The sequence below is a fragment of the Sapajus apella genome, unplaced genomic scaffold (assembly GCF_009761245.1).
Source record: "Sapajus apella isolate SASKATOON/1434 unplaced genomic scaffold, GSC_monkey_1.0 scaffold1, whole genome shotgun sequence".
In the NCBI taxonomy this organism is placed as follows: domain Eukaryota; kingdom Metazoa; phylum Chordata; class Mammalia; order Primates; family Cebidae; genus Sapajus; species Sapajus apella.
The window spans coordinates 82,968,916-82,988,053 of record NW_022436941.1 but is presented as its reverse complement, the minus strand read 5'-3'; the positions used below and the strand labels follow the sequence as shown (position 1 = coordinate 82,988,053).

At 36.2% G+C, this 19,138-nt stretch overlaps 1 protein-coding gene across 1 annotated transcript in view; it reads left to right on the top strand.

Annotated features, from left to right (window-relative positions):
• MTREX (Mtr4 exosome RNA helicase) overlaps nt 1–19,138 on the top strand; it is a 114,511-nt gene that overhangs the window by 1,925 nt on the left and 93,448 nt on the right. Inside the window, exons 2-5 of the mRNA XM_032280755.1 lie at nt 12,564–12,701; nt 14,319–14,385; nt 15,715–15,777; nt 17,335–17,447. Coding sequence (XP_032136646.1) covers nt 12,564–12,701; nt 14,319–14,385; nt 15,715–15,777; nt 17,335–17,447 — 381 coding nt within the window. The remainder of the gene's footprint in view (nt 1–12,563; nt 12,702–14,318; nt 14,386–15,714; nt 15,778–17,334; nt 17,448–19,138) is intronic.

The following is a 19,138-nucleotide window of genomic DNA, read 5'->3' as shown; positions in this document are numbered from 1 at the left end:
CTGGAGTGTGAAATGTCACATAAGTAAGTGGAAAAATAGTCTACTCTCATTGAGTTGGATTGGGAGAGTTTGGGGAAGCTTTTCAGAGAAAATGGAAAAAGGAGGACCAGTTATTTTTATTTTTTTCAAGACAGGAAATAATAGTAGTTGCTAGAGTGTTTGAATGGGCAACTATGATATTCCGAAGATAATACATAGGTAATTTACCATGGTAGTATATACTTTACCTCAAAATTGCTAGGGTAAAATGAGTTTGATTTGCAGTGTAGTTGGGGTAAGCTGTTTGACAACCTTGTGAAAAGGAAATAAAATCTAATTTACATTTTAATTAGGAAATGAATATTAGAGAAGGGAAATAAGAAAACACGGAAGAGTAGTAGCGTAAAGGGCTTTGTTTACTACCAACACTTCTAGCAAAGTATTTTTCTAGGTATTTTTAAGCAAAAATCCTGGCCAGGAGCGCAGGCTCATGCCTCTAATCCCAGCACTTTGGGAGGCCAAAGTGGGTGGATCCCAGAGGTCAGGTGTTTGAGATCAGCTTGGCCAACGGGGTGAAACCGTCTCTACTAAAAATGCAAAAGTTAGCCGGGCCTGGTGGCAGGCACCTGTAATCCCAACTACTCAGGAGGCTGAGGCAGGAGGATCTCTTGAACCACGGAGGTAGATGTTGTAGTGAGCTGAGATGGTGCCACTGCACTCCAGACTGGATGACAGAACAAGACTCTGTTTCAAAAAAAAAAAAAAAAAATCCTATTTGCCTAATTGCAATGGCCATATTAACATTATGCATAGTGTGATTATCATCTGATCTGTGTAACATAGGAGGGCAAATCATGGAACTTTAGAGGGACGTGCCCTTTATTTAGTATTCTAGACCAAGTGGATGCTTTTTAAAAAAATTGTTTATTTTGTAGAGATGGGGGTCTCGTTTTCTCACCCAAGCTGGAGTGCACTGGTGCTTAGCAGCTTACAGTAATATCAAACTCCTGGCCTCAGGCATTCCTCCCACCTCAGCCTCCTGAATAGCTAGGAGTACAGGTGCACACCACCATGCCTGGCTAATTTTTAAAATTTTTTGTAGCAATGGGTGTCTCACTATGTTGCCCAAGCTGGTTTCAAACTCCTGGCCTCAAGCAATCCTCCTACCATGGCCTCTCAAAATGTTGGGATTGCAGGGGTGAGCCACTGTGCCCAGCCAGTGAGCACTTAAAAAAAAACTTTATGACAATTGTTAAACTATGCATATTATATATAAAACAGTATGAAGAGCTTCATATACCTATAACTCAGTTGAGTTATAGTGATCAATATCAATTCATGATCAATCTGTTCCTACATTTTTTAAAAATAAAATTCAAGTCATCTTTTTATCTCCCTAAATATTTTAGTATTCATGTCATCCAACAAAACTGACAGTAGTATCGTCGAATACTGAATCTGCAGTGAGGTGTCCCCAGTTGTCTCAAGGGTGTTTTTTGATCATTGGTGTTTGAATCAGGATTCAGACAAACCCCTACAATGTTTCGGTTGTCATTCATATCCCTTAAGTATTTATGCCGCAACAGCCTCCCTCTTTTTTCCTTCTGCCATTGATTTCTATTTTAGAGGGATGAGTGAGGGGAGGAACCAGGCCATCTGTCCTGTGTAGTTTCCTGCATCCTGATTTGCTTTTTTAAGCTGTCATTTAACTTGCTCTTGTATCCTCAAGTATTTTCTGTAAACTGTCCTCACTCCTAGAGCTGCATTTTGTGACATAATAGCCACTATCCTTACATAGCTGTTGAGCACTTAAAATATGACTTGTCAGAATTGAGATTTTCAGTCAGTGTAAAATGCACACCAGAATTGGAAAAGTTAATATGAAAATTGTAAAATATCTCCTTGATTTTAATTTTGATTATAATTGAAATAATATTTTGCATATATTGGGTTCAATGAAAGGTATTAAAATTTATTTACAGTTTCTTTTTACCTTTTAAATGTGGTTATTAGAAAATTTTAAATTACATATGCAGCTTGGAGCTTGTATATGTATGTATATATACTGGACTGCTCTGATCTAGTGGCTTGATTAGATTCAGGTTCAGTTTCGGATGAAAGTACTTCATAGTGTATTTCCTATTTCATTACATCATAATGTCAGAATATTCTTCTGTTCTCAGATTGACAAGTTGGTGAAAATATTGTCACCTTGATTCCTCAGCAACCTTTTACATGATGGCTTTGGCACCTACTGATAATTGCCTAGAACCATTATTTCACTAGTACTTGCCAGTGGCGATTTTCTGTTTTTATCGTTTCTCTCTGCATTTATTACCTGGAATCCACCTATTAAAAAAGGCATTGTCTCATCAGCTGTTTCTTTACCTTGAAATACAGTTCATAAAGAAAAGGCAGGATAAATGCTTGATCCTGTATCAGTTTTTAAAGAAATGAGTTGTGCGCTAAGGAAGTTTCAGTGGTGACTAACATGGGCGTATGATTATGTTTAGTTTCTTGGTGAGTGGATTTATATATATTTGATGTTTTATTCCTTTGCACTTATTTTTCTTCCTTCCTTCTCTCCCTCCCTCCCTCTTATTGGAGTATAATTGAAGTGCAGTAAACCACCACAATCAAGATAAACGTTTCCATCGCCCTCAGGAGTTTTTTTGTGACCCTTTTAAATACATCCCTATCTCCACCCTGGCCCCCAGATAATCACTTATCTTTCTGTCACTGTAGAACTTACCGCATTTAAACAAAATTCTAGAAAATATATTTATTCCTTTTATATGGCTTCTTTTACTCAACATAGTGCTTCTGAGACTCAGTCGTGATGTATATCAGTAGTTTGTTTTTATTGCTGAATGGTATTCCGTTTTATGGATATACCATATTTGTTTATACCTCCATCTGTTACTGGACATTTGAGTTGTTTCCATTATGTTTTTTGAAACTTGGATTTCCAATCTTAGATCAGTGAGCGCTCTTTAGGTTGGCTCTTGTGTCGTTTTAACAAGACATCATCAGTCTTTGATAGCTTAGGTACTTTCTGGATTTTCTGGACTCGCTATACTTTCAGTGCCAGACTTGGAATTAGTCATATCTCTAAGGAGTCTCCAGTTTCTTAGAGTGAAAAATGTTATTTTGTGCTTAGGGTACATGGTGCTACTAGATTTCACTGCTCTTAGGTTTTTACAGTACAAAGAACTAAGAAATCTTTGTTTTTATAAAAAATAGAATTTATACTGACATTTCCATTGCAATTAATATCACAGGGTTTTTATTTAACTTTTTGGATTTTATATATGTATTGTTTCTGGTTTTTGTTGAAAATTTTCATTTCTAGGCCAGAAACATTGTTCATGCCTGTAATCCCAGCAGTTTCGGAGGTTGAGGCAAGTAGATCGCCTGAGCCCAGGAGTTTGGGACCAGCTTGGGCAACATGGTGAGACCCTGTCTCTACCAAAAAAAAAAAAAAATTAGCTGGGTCTTGTGGTATGTGTCTGAAGTCCCTCCTACTCAGGAGGCTGAGGTGGGAGGATCACTTTAGCCCTGGGGGGTTGAGGCTGCAGGGAGCTGTGATCATAACACTGTACTCTAGCCTGGGTAACACAAAGAGACATGTCTCAAAAAAAAAAAAAAAAGGAAAAGAAAAAAAAAATCCTCATTCCTCCTGACAATTACATAATTAAGCTTTTTCTTTTATATACTTATAATAGTTTAAAAATAATAATTTTGCTATTAATAAGATATTGAATGCAGTTTGTGGTTCTTTTTTTCCTTTTGCCCTCAGAATATATCATGGTAACAGTGAAAATGCTCTGTAATACTTCTTTTCTCCAAATGTTTATGCCACTAATTTGATATTTATTGTGTTCATTTGTTTCAGTGTACTTACAGTTTTTAAGAATTGCTAAGTTTAATTTTTAAGAAGTTATGTAAAAGATTTTATAGTTCCAAAATCAAAAGTTTAAAACAGTACATTCCTGCTTCTATCCTTGCACCTTCTTTATTTCCTCCCTCACCTTTAGTTTTTGCTTTGTCTCATTTCTTTTTTTTTTTTTTTTTTTTTTGAGCTGGAGTCTTGCTCTGTCGCCAGGCTGGAGTGCATGCAATGGTGCGATCTTAGCTCACTGCAACCTCTGCCTCCTGGGTTTAGGTGATTCCCCTGCCTCAGCCTCCCCAGGAGCTGGGACTACAGATGTGCGCCCCCATGCCCAGCTAATTTTTCATATTTTAGCGGAGACAGGGTGTTCACCCTGTTGGCCAGGCTGGTCTCGATTTCTGGACCTTGTGATGATCCACTCACCTCAGCCTCCCAAAGTGCTGGGATTACAGGTGTGAACCACCGCGCCCAGTCGCTTTGTCTCATTTCTTTTTGAAAATATCAAATTGTATGTACATGTGTGTCTATCAGTTTTCTCCATTTTTCACTTTTTGTGCAAAAGGTAGCATTAAAAACGGTTTTTTTACTTAATATTTTGACTAAGAGATCATCTTATGTCAATATTAGAGATCTTTTTTTTAACAACTGCATAGTTGCAATCCTTCAATTAATGTTCTCTGAGTGGACTTGGTATTATTTTCAGTATTTTGCGGTTACAGATGATGGAACAATGTGTGTTTTGTGCAAGTCTGTTTCTTGTTCTTTTCCATTTTGTCTTTGGAATAGATTCCTAGAAGTGGAATTACTAGGTCAAAGAGAGTAACTAAGTAGTCACTTTTGCTAAATGTAGCCAAATTCCTCTCCACAGGAGATTGTACCATTTTGTGTTTTCAACAGTGTGGTAGCAGTGACAGCCCCCTAGTGATGTCCATGTTCCTATCCCTATAACAATTGAAATTGTTAGGTTACTTGGCAAAGGAGAAAGTTGCAGATGGAGTTAATGCTGCTAATCAGTTGACCTTGAGGTGGAGAGAGAATTCTGGATTATCCAGGTGGGCCCAATGTAATAATAAGGATTCTTAAAAGTGAAAGAAGGTAGCTGAAGAGGGAGAACCAGAAAGATAGCAACATTGGAAGGATTCTGGCTGACATTAAAGGGTAAGGAAGGGGTAAGCCAGAAAATGTAGGTGATCTCTAGAAGTGGAAATGGCAAGGAAATGGATTTTCTCCCAGAGCCTTCACGTAGGAACACAGCCCTGCCAACACATCACCTTAATTTTGGTCTTATAAGACCTTTACTGCACTTCTTTCTTACTGACTATAAAATAGTAAATTTGTCCTATTTTAAGCCAACTGTCCCTAACCTTTTTGGCATCAGGGACCAGTTTCATGGAAGACAATTTTCCCACAAACCAGGGGTAGGCGGATGGTTTCGAGTTGAAACTCTTCCACCTTAGATCATCAGGCATTAGATTCTTATAAGGAGTGTGCAACCTGGATTCTTCCTATGCATGGTTCAAAATAGGGTTTGAACTCCCATGAGAATCTAATGTTGCTGGTGATCTGACTGGACACAGAGCTCAGGCAGTAATAGTAATGCTCGCTTGCTCACTGCTCACCTCCTGCTATGCAGCCTGGTTCCTAACAGGCCATGGACTGTGCAGGGATTGGGGGCCCATTTTAAGCCACTGGGTTTGTGGTAATTTGTTTTAACAGCAATAAAAAGCTGATACAAACAGTAATGTGTGAGAATACTTTATGGGCTTTTTCACAAAGTGTATTGAACTTGGATTTTTGTCGGTGATGTAGATGAGAAATCGTATTTCAATTCGTGTTAATGTTTCTTTTTGTATGAATGAAGCAAAGCATCATAAATTCAGAGGCTATTTGATTATATTTGTGAGTTGTTCATACCCTTTTCATATTTAAAAAAATGAATAGTTGGTCCTTTTCTTCTTAATTTTTAGGACCTCTTTATAGATTAGGGATATTATTCCTGTAATGTAAATTGCAAATATTTTTCCCAATGTTTTGTCATCCAGAAAGTGTTAATGTCATATTTGCCATTCTTGTTGCTCTTGGATTTTTTGTCATGTTTCCTTTAAATACTTATATGGTTTTATTTTTCACATGTGTATCTGACCCATTTTAGACAAGTGCTTTTCATTGTATTAAACCAATTGCCCAGATATTCTAAAATCATTTTGACAAATATTTATTATTATTTTTGAGACAGAGACAACAACAACAAAACCCACATTCCATTGCAGCACAGAGCAGTAGTTAAGCCATTGGGGATTACCATCAGATTAACTTCTTTGCAGCTCTCAGAATAGAACTATTTCTGAATATTTATGTACTTCATATAAATCTCCATCAACTAGGAATGTGGTTGTTCTACTCTCACATTTTAAAAACAGTCTGTATTTGTACTTGTGTATAATTGTACAGAGAAGTACAAGACTGTGAAGTTGGGGGCAGTGGCTCATGCCTGTAGTCTCAGCTACTAGGGAGTCTGGGGCCACCCTGAGTGATACAACAAGGACCCAACTCAAAAAAAAAAAAACGAAGAAAAAAAACCTGTGGAACGAGTACACTATTCTGTTTTGTACTCTGGCAGAAATCAAATAAACATAGAAATGACAAAGGAAATATTGCTACTGAACCGACAGAAATAAAAACAACCATCACAAACTATTATGAACACCTATACACATACAAAATAGAAAACTCACAACAGGTGGATAACTTCTTAGACACATACATCTTCCCAAGACTGAGCCAGGAAGAAGTTGATTCCCTGAACAGACCAATAGCAAGCTCCAAAATTGAATCAACAATAAATGGCCTACCAACCAAAAAAGGCCCAGGACCTGATGGATTCACAGCAGAATTCTACCAAATGTACAAAAAAATGCTGGTAGCATTCCTATAGATACTATTTATAAAAATTGAGGAGGGAAGATTCCTCTTCAACTTATTCTGTGAGGCTAGTATCATCTTGATACCAAAAATGGGCAGAGACACAACAACAACAATAACACTTTAGGCCATTATCTTTGATGAACATCAATGCAGGAATCCTTAGCAAAATATTTGCAAACCGAATCCAACAGCACATCGAAAAGCTAATCCAGCATTATCAAGTAGGCTTCATCCTCAGGATACAAGATTGGTTCAATATATACAAATCAGTAAACATTCATCACGTAAACAAAACTAAAGACAAAAACCATGTGACTATCTCAGTAGTTGCAGAAAAGGCCTTCAATAAAGTTCAATACCCCTCCATGTTAAAAACTCTTAAAAACCTAGGTATTGAAGGAACATACCTCAAAATAATAACCATTTGTGACAAACCCACAGCCAACATACTGAACAGGCGAAAGTTGGAAGCACTCCTCTTGAAAATTGGCACAAGACAAGGCTGCCTCCCTCACCACTTCTATTCAACATAATATTAGAAGTCCTAGCCAGAGCAGTCAGGCAAAAAAAAAGAAATAAAGGGCATCCAAATAGGAAGAGAGGAAGTCAAACTGTCTCTTGTTTGCAGACAACATGATTCTATATCTAGGAAACCTCACAGTCTCAGCCCAGACAACCCTTCAGCTAACAAACAACTTCAGCAAAGCTACAGGATACAAAAATTAGTGTACAAATATGATTAACTAGCATTCTTAAACACCAACAACAGTCAAACCAAGAGCCAGATCAGAAAGGCAATCTTATTCATAGTTGCCACACACACACCTCCAGAAATACAGCTAACCATGGAGGTGAAAGATCTATTCAAGGAGAATTACAAAACACTATTCAAAGAAATCAGAGAAGACAAACAAATGGAAAAACACTCCATGCTTATGAGTAGGAAGAATCAGTATCATTGAAATGGCTATTGTGTCCAAAGCAATTTGCAGATTCGATGCTATTCCTATCAAACTACCAATGACATTTTTCACAGAACTAGAAAACACTATTTTAAAATTTACATGGAACCAAAAGTAGCCAAGGCAATCCTAAGCAAAAAGAACAAAGCTGGAGGCGTCACGTTACCCAACTTCAAACTATACTACAAGGCTGCAGTAACGAAACAGCATGATACTGGTACAGAAACAGGCACATTGACTAATGGAACAGAACAGAGAGCCAGAAATAAGGCTGCACATGTACAACCATCTGATCTTTGACAAAGCTAACAAAACCAAGCAATGGAGAAAAGACTCACTATTTAAGAAATGGTGCTGGGATAACTGGCTAGCCATATGCAGAAAATTGAAGGTGGACCCCTTTCTTATGCCATATATAAAAATCAACTCGAGGTGGATTAAAGACAAATGTAAAACCCAAAACTATAAAATCCCTGGAAGACAACCTAGGCAGTATCATCCTGGACTTAGAAATGGGCAAAGATTTGATGACAAAAGACACCAAAGGCCATTGCAACAAAAGCAAAAATTGACAAGTGGGATCTAATTAAACTTAAGAGCTTCTGTACAGCAAAAGAAACTATCAACAGAGTAAACAGGCAACCCACCGAATGGGAGAAAATTTTTTCAAACTATACTATTAACAAAGGTCTAATATGCAGCATATTTAAGGAACTTAAATTTACAAGAGAAAAATAACCCTATTAAAATGTGGACAAAGGATATGAACAGACATTTCTCAAAAGACATACATGGGGCCAAGAAGCATATGAAAAAACGCTCAATATCACTGATCTTTAGAGAATTACACATCAAAACCACAGTGAGATACTGTCTTAACACCTATCAGAATGGCTATTATTAAAAAGTAGAAAAATAACAGATGCTGTCAAGGTTGCAGGCAAAGGGGATCACTTATAAACTGTTGGTGGGAGTGTAAATCAGTTCAGCCATTGTGGAAAGCAGTATGGTGATTCATCATTAGAGCTAAAAACAGATATACCATTAGACCCAGCAATCCCATTACTGGGTATATACCCAGAGGAATATAAAGCATTCTACCGTAAAGTCACATGCATGCAGATGTTCAGCGCAGCACTGTTCACAATAGCAGAGACATGGAATCAACCTAAATGCCCATCAATGACAGATTGGATAAAGAAAATTTAGTACGTACACACCATGAAATATTATGCAGCCATGAAAAAGAACAAGATCATGTCTTTTGCAGGAATGTGGATGGAGCTGGAGACTCTCATCTTTGGCAAACTAATGCAGGAACGGAAAACCAAGTACTACATGTTCTCACTTCTAAGTGGGAGCTAAAAGATAAGAACTTATGAACACAAAGAAGGAAACAACAGACACGGGTCTACTTGGAGGGAGGGTGGAAAGAGGGAGAGGAGCAGAAAAGATAACTTTTGGGTACTGGGCTTAATACCTACGTGATGAAATAGTATGTAGAGCAGACCCCCATGACGTGTTTACTTGTATAGCAAACCTTCACATGTACCCCCAAACCTAAAATAAAAGTTTAAAAAAAAAAAACCCAAATACTTCTGCTTGGCACATGTTCTCTGAATAAGAGACAGTGGTTGTGCACAACAGTCAGTGCTTAACTTCTGTTACAGGTAGAACTAAATGTCATTTCAGGTAGTGTGAGAACTTAAAAAAACCTTTTTATTTGAAATAATTTCAGACTTAGAGAAAAAAATAAGAATGATACCAAAATTCTTGCACACCTTCATGCAACTATTCTTAATTTTAACATTTTACCACATTTACTTTATCCTCCCTTCCTCCTCTTTCTTTCCATACATGCATATGTATATGTGTATATTTGCGTATATATACTTTTTTCTGAACTGTTTAATTTGCAGATATGTTGCCCATATACCTCTAAATTCTTAAGTTGCTTACTGTGTATTTTCTGAAAATGAGAGCATTCTTTTATGTAACCACAGTGCAGTTTATAATTATCAAAACTAGGAAATTATGTATTGATACAGTACTGTTATCTACAGACTTACCCAGATTTTGCCAGTGCTTTAATGTCCTTTATAAGAAAATAATTCCAAATAGGATTAAATGATTTGGTTGTCATGTCTTTTTTGTCTCATGTAGCGTGTACTAGTCTTTGAATTTCATGACCTTGACATTTTAGAAAGTGTTGCTAGGTGTAGCCAAATTCCTCTATAGGTTAGAGATTGATTTTTATCCTCTGTAATTACAGGCTAGTTATCCCAGTTTGGGTTTATTGGCCAATAAGTTATCATTAGTTGTTGGCCAACTTTGTTGTTTGGATCTAATGGCCAATTTAGTGCTCTTTCTTGTGCTTTATATAGAGCATGCTGCTTTTATGAACTAAGAAGTGTAAGATTCTCAGATGATTTCAAGAAATTAAAACCTTATCCTTAAAAAGTAAGCTGGTTATCTACAAAACTTCATTTCCAGCCTTTCTGGATAACTCAGCTGTTTCCATCAAGTGTGTGCAGGTTCCACATGTGACATACATAATAAGCTATGAAAGAAATAAATAACTGGAGTCCCAAAAGTCTGACATGCAATTATTAAAGAATAATATAGCACTTCTCACCAGAAGTGTTCTACCATGAATTTCCGTTTCTCATGCTTTTGAGCGCTTTGATGTTTCTTTGTTTTATTGACTTTAACCAGCTCCTAATAGAATGTTTGAGATACAGTGGCTTAGTTGTTGCTTAGTTAGAGATAGAATACTAGAATGTTACACCTACAAAGGATCTTAGTTATTGTCAAATATCTTATTTTACTGAGCCCCAAGGATATTGATGGCCTGTCCAGAAGAGGTTCACATAAGTAATCAGCAACAAATATGGGTCTAGAATTAATAGCTTTTTCGCAAAATTGGTAGTGACAGAATTTGCAAATTTTAGGTTTTGCTGTGTCAAAGAATGGACTTCATTATGAAAAGGTTGCTCAAGCATATGGATCAGTATTATTGTGTTACCCTTTATTAAAAATTCTTGAAATAAAACATAAAAGTGCAGATTGTGGGATGGATTTTTAGAGTGTGTGAACACATCCATGCAGCCACCATTCTGTACAAAAGAATAGAATATTACAGAAACCCACTATGTCCCTTAAAAAAATGACTGTCCTGATAACAACATGTGTTAGTTTTTTTTGGTTCGGGACTGCTATGTAAGTGGAATCATTCAAAGTATATTTTTATGTTTGGCTTTGGCTCAACATTGTTTACAATTTGTGACTGTAAATGGAGTAGTAGTTCTCAAAGTGTGATTGTTTTGTTAGGGGATCAAAAGGGCAGAGTCACAGTTTTCCAAAAAGTCTTTTAACATACCCTGTCCCTTTTTCAATTATGTTTCTGTGTAAGGCTACATTTTTCTTCATATGCCTCGACCAAAAATGTGTCAGAAACAGGTGACAATCCTGCTGCTTCTGTTAAGCCTGACATGAGAGATTTGCAAAAATATAAAACCTACGCCATTCTCACTAAAAGTTTTTTAGAAAAGTTATTTTTTTAACCAAAAATGTTACTCATGTTAATATATAGTGGTTTTGCTGTTGCCATTTTAAAGTGAATTAAGTATTTAAAAAATTTTTAGTTTTAATATGTAATACTGTAAATATCAGTAGATATAACCACATAAACAAAATTCATTATGGTTTCTCATAACTTTTAAGAATGAGAAAGGATTCTGAAACCAAAAAGTTTGAGACACTGACCTAGTATTATCTAATTTACATTTTCGTTGTAAGTAATGATGTTGACCTCCTTTTCATGTGCTTGTTGCCCATTTAGATATCCCCTTTTTTAAAGTGCCTGCTAAGTCCTTTGCTCATTTTTTTTTATTGTGTTTTAAAAATTGATTTATAGTCCTCACCCCTGATTTTGTGTCCTGGTTAAGAAGTCCTGAAGATAATTTTCTCATTTTGTCTTCTAGATTCTTTGTTGTTTTTGCCTTTTCACAGTTAAATCTAAAATTCACATGGAATTGATTTTTCTGTATGGTGAGGTAAAGGTCAGATTGAATTCCCCTATGGATATTCAGTCTACCAAGCATCTCTTTTTTTTTGAGACAGAGTCTCACTCTGTCTCCCAGGATTCACTCTGAAGTGCAGTGGCGTGATCTTGGCCCACTGCAGCCTCTGCTTTTTGAGTTCAAGCAGTTCTTCTGTCTAAGCTTCTTGAGTAGCTGGAACTACAGCCATGCACCATCATACCCAGCTCATTTTTTGTATTTTTAGTGGAAATGGGGTTTCACCGCGTTGTCCAGGCTGGTTTCAAACTCCTAAACATCAAGTGATCCACCTGCCTTGGCTTCCCAAAATGCTTGGACCCAGCGTGCTCCACTCCAAACATCATTTATTGTCACTGCTTTTGACCAGCAAATCTAACCATACAAAAAAATTTTCTTCCAAACAGTGTTACGCCTTTAGAGAAAGCATTAAATGTTTGTTAAAGGTACACATGTTAATGTCTAATGGTGTTTCAATCTACAGTTTTAAAGAAAATATATTTAATAGTTAATGTGAGTTTTAAAATAATTTTAAACCTTCAAAGAAAAATGAAATACAAATGCAGTAGTATTCAGTTTTACTAGTTATAAAGTTAAGATATTCTGGGCTTTAGCCAGTTGTTATTTGTAACATTCATGTTTTTAAAACCTGACTTTCTGTTAATGGTATCGAGAAGTATTTTATGATGTTACCCTTAAAGTAAAAGTAGATACTGCAGAATTCATTCTAAACTATTCACTTTCCAGGAAGCGTTTTGATGGTAAATTACCATCAGAATCAACTAATAATGGAAACAGTAAGAGAGATGCAGATTTCGAAGGTACAGATGAACCCATTTTTGGAAAGAAGCCCAGGATAGAAGAGTCAATAACTGAAGACTTAAGGTAATATTTCCGTAGTCCTAAATGTTAGTGACTCATAATTTAGGTGGTTACATGAAATTTTAAAAATTGTTTCCATGTTGATATTTAGATATACGCCCATGTTAGAGAAATGAAGATATTCTTTGTATTTTTATACAGGCATATACATACAGAATACTTACCTAAGTTTGGGGAATTGGAAAGCAATATAGAAAATACTCATCTTTTAATACTTTAGAATCCAATTTTGAGAAAAAAAATCTGAAAACCTGATTATTTTAAAAAGAAATACATTTTCTTTGTTAATGCCTCAGGAAGAGGATAACTGGAAGAGTGGAATGAAAGGAAAAAATAAAACTGACCCAATGGAAGTGAGAAGGAACATTAGAGGGAATTAGATTTTCATTGCTGCATGTAGAGTGGCTACACATCTCCAGACTCCTGCTATGGGTGTCTGTGGCTGGAATCTCTGGTATCTGTCTGATTTTGGAAGCTGGAGCTTTCTAAAAGTTGATACCAGTAGACTTGGTTGGCCTGTTTTCTACTGTGGTAATGATCTTTACAACTCTTCTTAATTGCCATGTTTGAACTTGGCACTATTGTTATAGTTAGTAAAATTATTTCCTATAAATGGTGATAGATATGTCCCTGAAATATTTAAGATGCACTGGTTTCCCAAGCTACTATAGTAAGTTACAAAATAATATTTATAGTTTAAAGTCATTGTTACTTGTTTGTAAATTTTGAGTTTGTCCAAAGTAGTTGTATTGACTTAAATATCAGAAGTACAATAACTAAGAGAATGTACCACCAGAAATACATCTATTTTTCTTCAACTTATCCACAGTTTTGTCTTTTCAGAGTCTAAGCAGAGAACCTAGATGAGCATAATGTAGGATTTTGATGAGAATAAGAAACTTTTTTTTTTTTTTTTTTTTGGAGACAATGTCTCATTCTGTCACCCAGGCTGGAGTACAGTGGTGTGATCATGGCTTATTGCAGCCTCAGGCTCCTCAGGGTCAGGTGATTCTCCTACCTCAACCTTTTGAGTAGCTGGGACTACAGGTTTGTGCCACCACACCCACTAACTTTTGAGTTTTTTGTAGAGTTGAGGTTTTGCCATATTGCCCAAGCTAGTCTTGAACTCCTGGGCTCAAGTGATCCACCTGCCTCAGCCTCCCAAAGTGTTGGGATTACAGGAGTGAGCCACTGTGCCTGACCAGGAAAACTTCTATAAATAATAGCAACGTATCAATTGGGCTAGTTTATTTTATATACTTTCTACTGTGTAATGGTTTTCAACCAGCTTATGTTTTGAAGTGGTGACAGTGCTCGGTAGAGGTACTTTTTATTCAAAATAGTTACTGGAACTAAGCTGATATAATTATTTGAATAATCACTTGGCAGTCTATTCTGTATATATAATAAACGATGTTAACTGGCCATTTTTAATTTTCAGCATATATTTACATAATGTGAAAAAATTTCTATGTATTCTTAATAGCCAAAGTTTTTCCTACTTTTAATACTGATGATTGGACAGTGTTGTTTTCTTTAACAGTGCAGAAGGGAGGCTTATTATAAAATTATAGAAAAGTAATTTATTTTTGTGTAACTTCAAGCAATTTTTTTTTTAAGTTTGGCAGACCTGATGCCTAGAGTCAAGGTACAATCGGTTGAAACCATTGAAGGGTGTACACATGAGGTAAGCACAAACAGCATACAGAAGGTTAGTGTTATAAATGGGATTTTTCTTTGAACTATATAGTGTGATACAGCAAACAGTTTAGCCTTGATGGCCTTGGAAACAGTAAATAGTTTCTATGGGGTACCTAATGGAAGAGTTGGGGCTTTGTGTTTAAACTTGGGTTCAGATCCTGCCCCAGCATTTTTCCTAACTATAATCTTGGGTAAATTTCCTAACCTCTTTGTTTATTTAAAAAAACTTTTTTTTTTTTTAGTTTTTAAATGGGCAATGAAGGGATCTACCTTGTGGTATGGCTGTGAAGATTATATAAGTAAATTAGGTAAAGTACCTAGCACAGAGTAGGTAGATTTTTAAAACATTCAGACTCCTAGAGTCAAATAACAATGCTACTTTTGCAGGTTACGTGCTATTTCATATCTTTCTCCAGTGACTGATAATTTGCAGTTTCTTTGTTCTGCCACGAGATGGTGGTCAGTGATAGCTTATAGTATCCATTTAGAAGTGAGAATTTATACACATTAAGGACATAATGAAACTATAACACTGTTTCCTTCTCTTAAACTTTTTATTACAATATAAACATTATAGCAAATTATTTTTGTAGATAATTGGAGAATCTCAATAAAAATCTATTGAATAAGCAGAGTAATTCAAATTAACAAAAAAGTTTATAATATAGGTTTAGAACTTTTTTTTAAAAAAAACTAGGTTCAGGAGGTACATATGCAGGGTTTTTTTTTTTTTTTTTTTGAGACAGAGTCTTACTGTGTCAACACTGCAACTTCTGTGTTCCAGGCTCAAGTGATCCTTCTGCCTCAGCCTCCCAAGTTGCTGGAATTAAGGGTTTTTTTTTTGTTTTTTTGTTTTTGTATTTTTATTAGAGACGGGATTTCACCGTGTTGACCAGGCTGGTCTCAAACCCCTGACTTCAAGTGATCCTTCTAGAGTCTCTTTTTTTCTAACTGCCATTCCCTGTCAGCATATGAGCATTAGAAAGTTTCTCTTTTTGTTGTATCCACTGTGTTGTTATCCTCTGTTGTAGTCATTTAAACCTTAATAAACACACAGTTTCTTCTGGGAAATAAACATCAGTTTTCAGTTATTATTCTTAGACAAATGTGAGTAGATGTTATTTTGGAGTGTTGAAACTAGCTTTTTTGCCTTGTTCTTAAACACAATTATTTGATTTACAGTGTCCGAGGCAGTTAAAGTTCATTAGTTCATCAGTTTTATTTTCCAAACCATCATTTATTATGGAATGCTCAACACATAAGTTCTCAAATAGCTGGTGAGGTTTTTTTTGTTTCTTTTTTACTTTGTTATCAGGTCGCACTTCCTGCAGATGAAGATTATTTACCACTTAAACCTCGAGTTGGAAAAGCTGCTAAGGTCTGTACTTTGGGTGATACCGTTTATACAGTTTTGTGAGACAGACTGTCTTAAAATTCTTAAGCTGTTTCAAATGAGATTTTTATATTTTCCGGAACATATGTATGTATGTATTAAGAACAAGTCAACTAAAGACAGATACAGTGAGAACTGAATCAGTAAACAACCATGTTGGAAACCAGCCATGATGTGAAGAAACTTTAAAATATTAAAATTGTGATTCTCAGCCTTTTTAAAAGAATGTAATGAAAGTTATTAACCTTTCTTCAGAAAAAAATACATAAGTACTAGTTTTTGCCTATGGTTTTAGGGTTTTAACAGGTTTCTAATGAAACCCAAACTCTGTGCTTTATTAGATGGATTTTGAAGGCCTGATAGACCTTTAAAGGCCAAGAATTTTTTTTTTTTTTTTTTTTTTTGAGATGAAGTCTCGCTCTGTCACCACGCTGGAGTGCAGTGGTGTGATTTCAGCTCACTGCAGCCTCCACCTCCAGGTTCAAATGATTCTCTTGCCTCAGTGCCCCAAGTACCTGGGACTACAGGCTTGCGCCACCACGCCCAGCTAATTTTGTATGTTTAGTAGAGATGGGGTTTCATCATGTTGGCCAGGATGATCTTGATCTCCTGACCTTGTGATCCACCCACCTTGGCCTCCCAAAGTGCTGGGATTACAGGTGTGAGCCACCGTGCCCTGCCTAAAAGGTCAATAAATTTTTAAGGTTAAATTTTCCAATTAATTTTCCAATTAATTTTCTGTAGATAAAAAAGGCAATATGGTAGAGTGTGCATAAACTCTTAAAGTCTAATAGATGTAATATTCTGCCTCTATGGAGTGAACTTAATTGAGAGATGTAACTTTTCAGCCTCAGAGTTTCCACCTGTGAAAGGAAATAGTCCAGGTGCAGTGTCTAACACCTGTAATCCCAGCACTTTGGGAGGCTGAGGTGGGGAGATCACCAGGGGTCAGGAGTTCAAGACCAGTGTGGCCAACATGATGAAACCCTTTCTCTACTAAAAATATAAAAACCAGCCAGGCGTAGTGGCGCATGCCTGTAATCCCAGGTACTCAGGTGGCTGAGACAAGAGAATTGCTTGAACCTGAAAGGTGGAGATTGCAGTGAGCCAAGATCTTGCCATTGGACTCCAGCCTGGGGGACAAGAGCGAGACTTTGTCTCCAAAAAAGCAGAGAGAGAGAAAGGAAATAATATCTATGGTGGAGGCTGTTATGAAAATTAATAATAATATATGGAAAATGTGTTACACAGTGCCTGGCCACAGAGCTTGTTTTTAATAAGTGGTAATAATTATTATTAATATAATATATACCAATATAATGTAATAATGGAAACGTTAGCAGAATTCGCTTCTGTGCTGTTTAGGCAAAAATGTGGTTTACTATTCCTTATTTTCACTAGTGCATAGTATATTTTCTAAATAGAATAATAAAGGAATACTTTGAGAATGCTTTTGGGGGTAGCCTGCTTGTGTTTTGATTTTAAGCGTGCTGTGATATGGCTAGATGTTTTTATGCAGATATTAATATTTTGTTTTTATAGGAGTACCCATTCATTCTTGATGCTTTTCAAAGAGAAGCCATTCAGTGCGTTGACAATAATCAGTCTGTTCTGGTATCTGCACATACATCAGCAGGAAAAACAGTATGCGCTGAGTGAGTAGCTTTCTTTTTAAAATCACTTTGTTTCTTATTTCACTCTTTAAAACTTTTTGTTGTTTGATTTCTGCAAGTGAAGATGGTTTTACTTGTCCCTTTTGAACAATTTCTTTTTCTTGTTTTATTGAACCTCTATTACAATGTTTTAATTGAAGTGATAAAAGAAGACTCTTATCTTGTTCCTCATATTAGAAGGAAAACACTCAGGCTTTCATCATTAAGCATGATATTACCTGTTGGTTTTTTTATAGATGCTTTTTATTTATCATTTTGAGGAACTTCTATTCCTACTTTGCAGAGATTTTGTCTGCGTGTATATATATATGTCTATGTTTATAAAATATTTAGATACTGGATTTTGTCAAGTGCTTTTTTGCACCTATTGACATGATTTTTTTCTTCTGCACAGTCATGACTCACTGCAGCCTTGACCTCCTGGGCTCAGGCGATCCCCCTGCCTGCCTAGTAGATGGGACTACAAGCATGTACCATCACACATGGCTAATTTTTTATTTCTTTTTTAGAGACAACTCAGGATCTCACTGTGTTGCTCAGACTGGTCTCAAACTCCTGGGCTTAAGCAATCCTTCCATCTTGGTCTCCCAAATTGCTGGGATTACAGGCATAAGCTACCATGCCTGGCCATGTTTCTGATATGTTTTTTTTAAATAATTTCACGTCTGATAAGCTATGTTTGATCTTGTTTTCTGTACAGCATCATTTCCCTTCTGTCTGAAGAAGTTCCTTTAGCATTTATTATAGTGCAGTTCTACTGATGGGAAAATCTTTAAACTTTTGTATGTCTGAAAATCTTACTTATTTTTGAAAGATATTTTCCTTTGTTATAGAATTGTATTTTAAGAATGCCTTTGGACTTGCACTGGCAATATCTAGTATAACGTTGGATAGTAGTGAGAGTGCCTTATTTCTTATATGAGGAGAAAAATGTTGTCTTTCACCATGAAGTATGATGTTAGCTGCTTTTTTGCAGGTTGCTCTTTATGAGAATGAAGTTGTTTCCTTCTGTTCTTAGTAGGGAATAAATGAAAATAAACAAAAATTGAGAATTTTTAATCAAGATGTGTTCTATTTTGTCAAATGATTTGTCCATCTATTGAAGTAATCATGTGATATTTGCTTTTTATTCTCTTAGTGTACTATATTAAATTTTCTGTTATTAAACCAGCCTTGTATTCCTGGAATAAATCTGGCTGTTTATGGCAGATGATCATTTGTGTATGTTGCCAGTTTCAGTTTGCTAGTACAGTTGTCACTCAGTATCCAAGGAGGATTGGTTCCCAGACCCCCTCATATAACAGAATCCACAGATGCTCAAGTTTCTGCAGTAGCACCTGTGGAACCTTCAGATGAACAATTGTCTCTCTGTATCCATGGGTTCCTTGTCTTGCAAAGACAGTAGTATATTTTCTTTTATGTTTTGTTTTTTATATTACTTGCCATATTTATTATATATTTTTTTTTATTTTTAATTTTTATTGTACATTAGATTCTGGGGTACATGTGTAGATCATGCAGGTTTGTTGCATAGGTGCATACATAACCAAGTGGTTTCCTGCCTCCATTCCCCCTTCGTCTATATCCAGCATTTCTCCCCACGTTATCCCTCCCCACCCCCTGCTGTCCTTCCCCTAGCCCCCCGCCAACTGACCCCAGTGTGTGATGCTCCT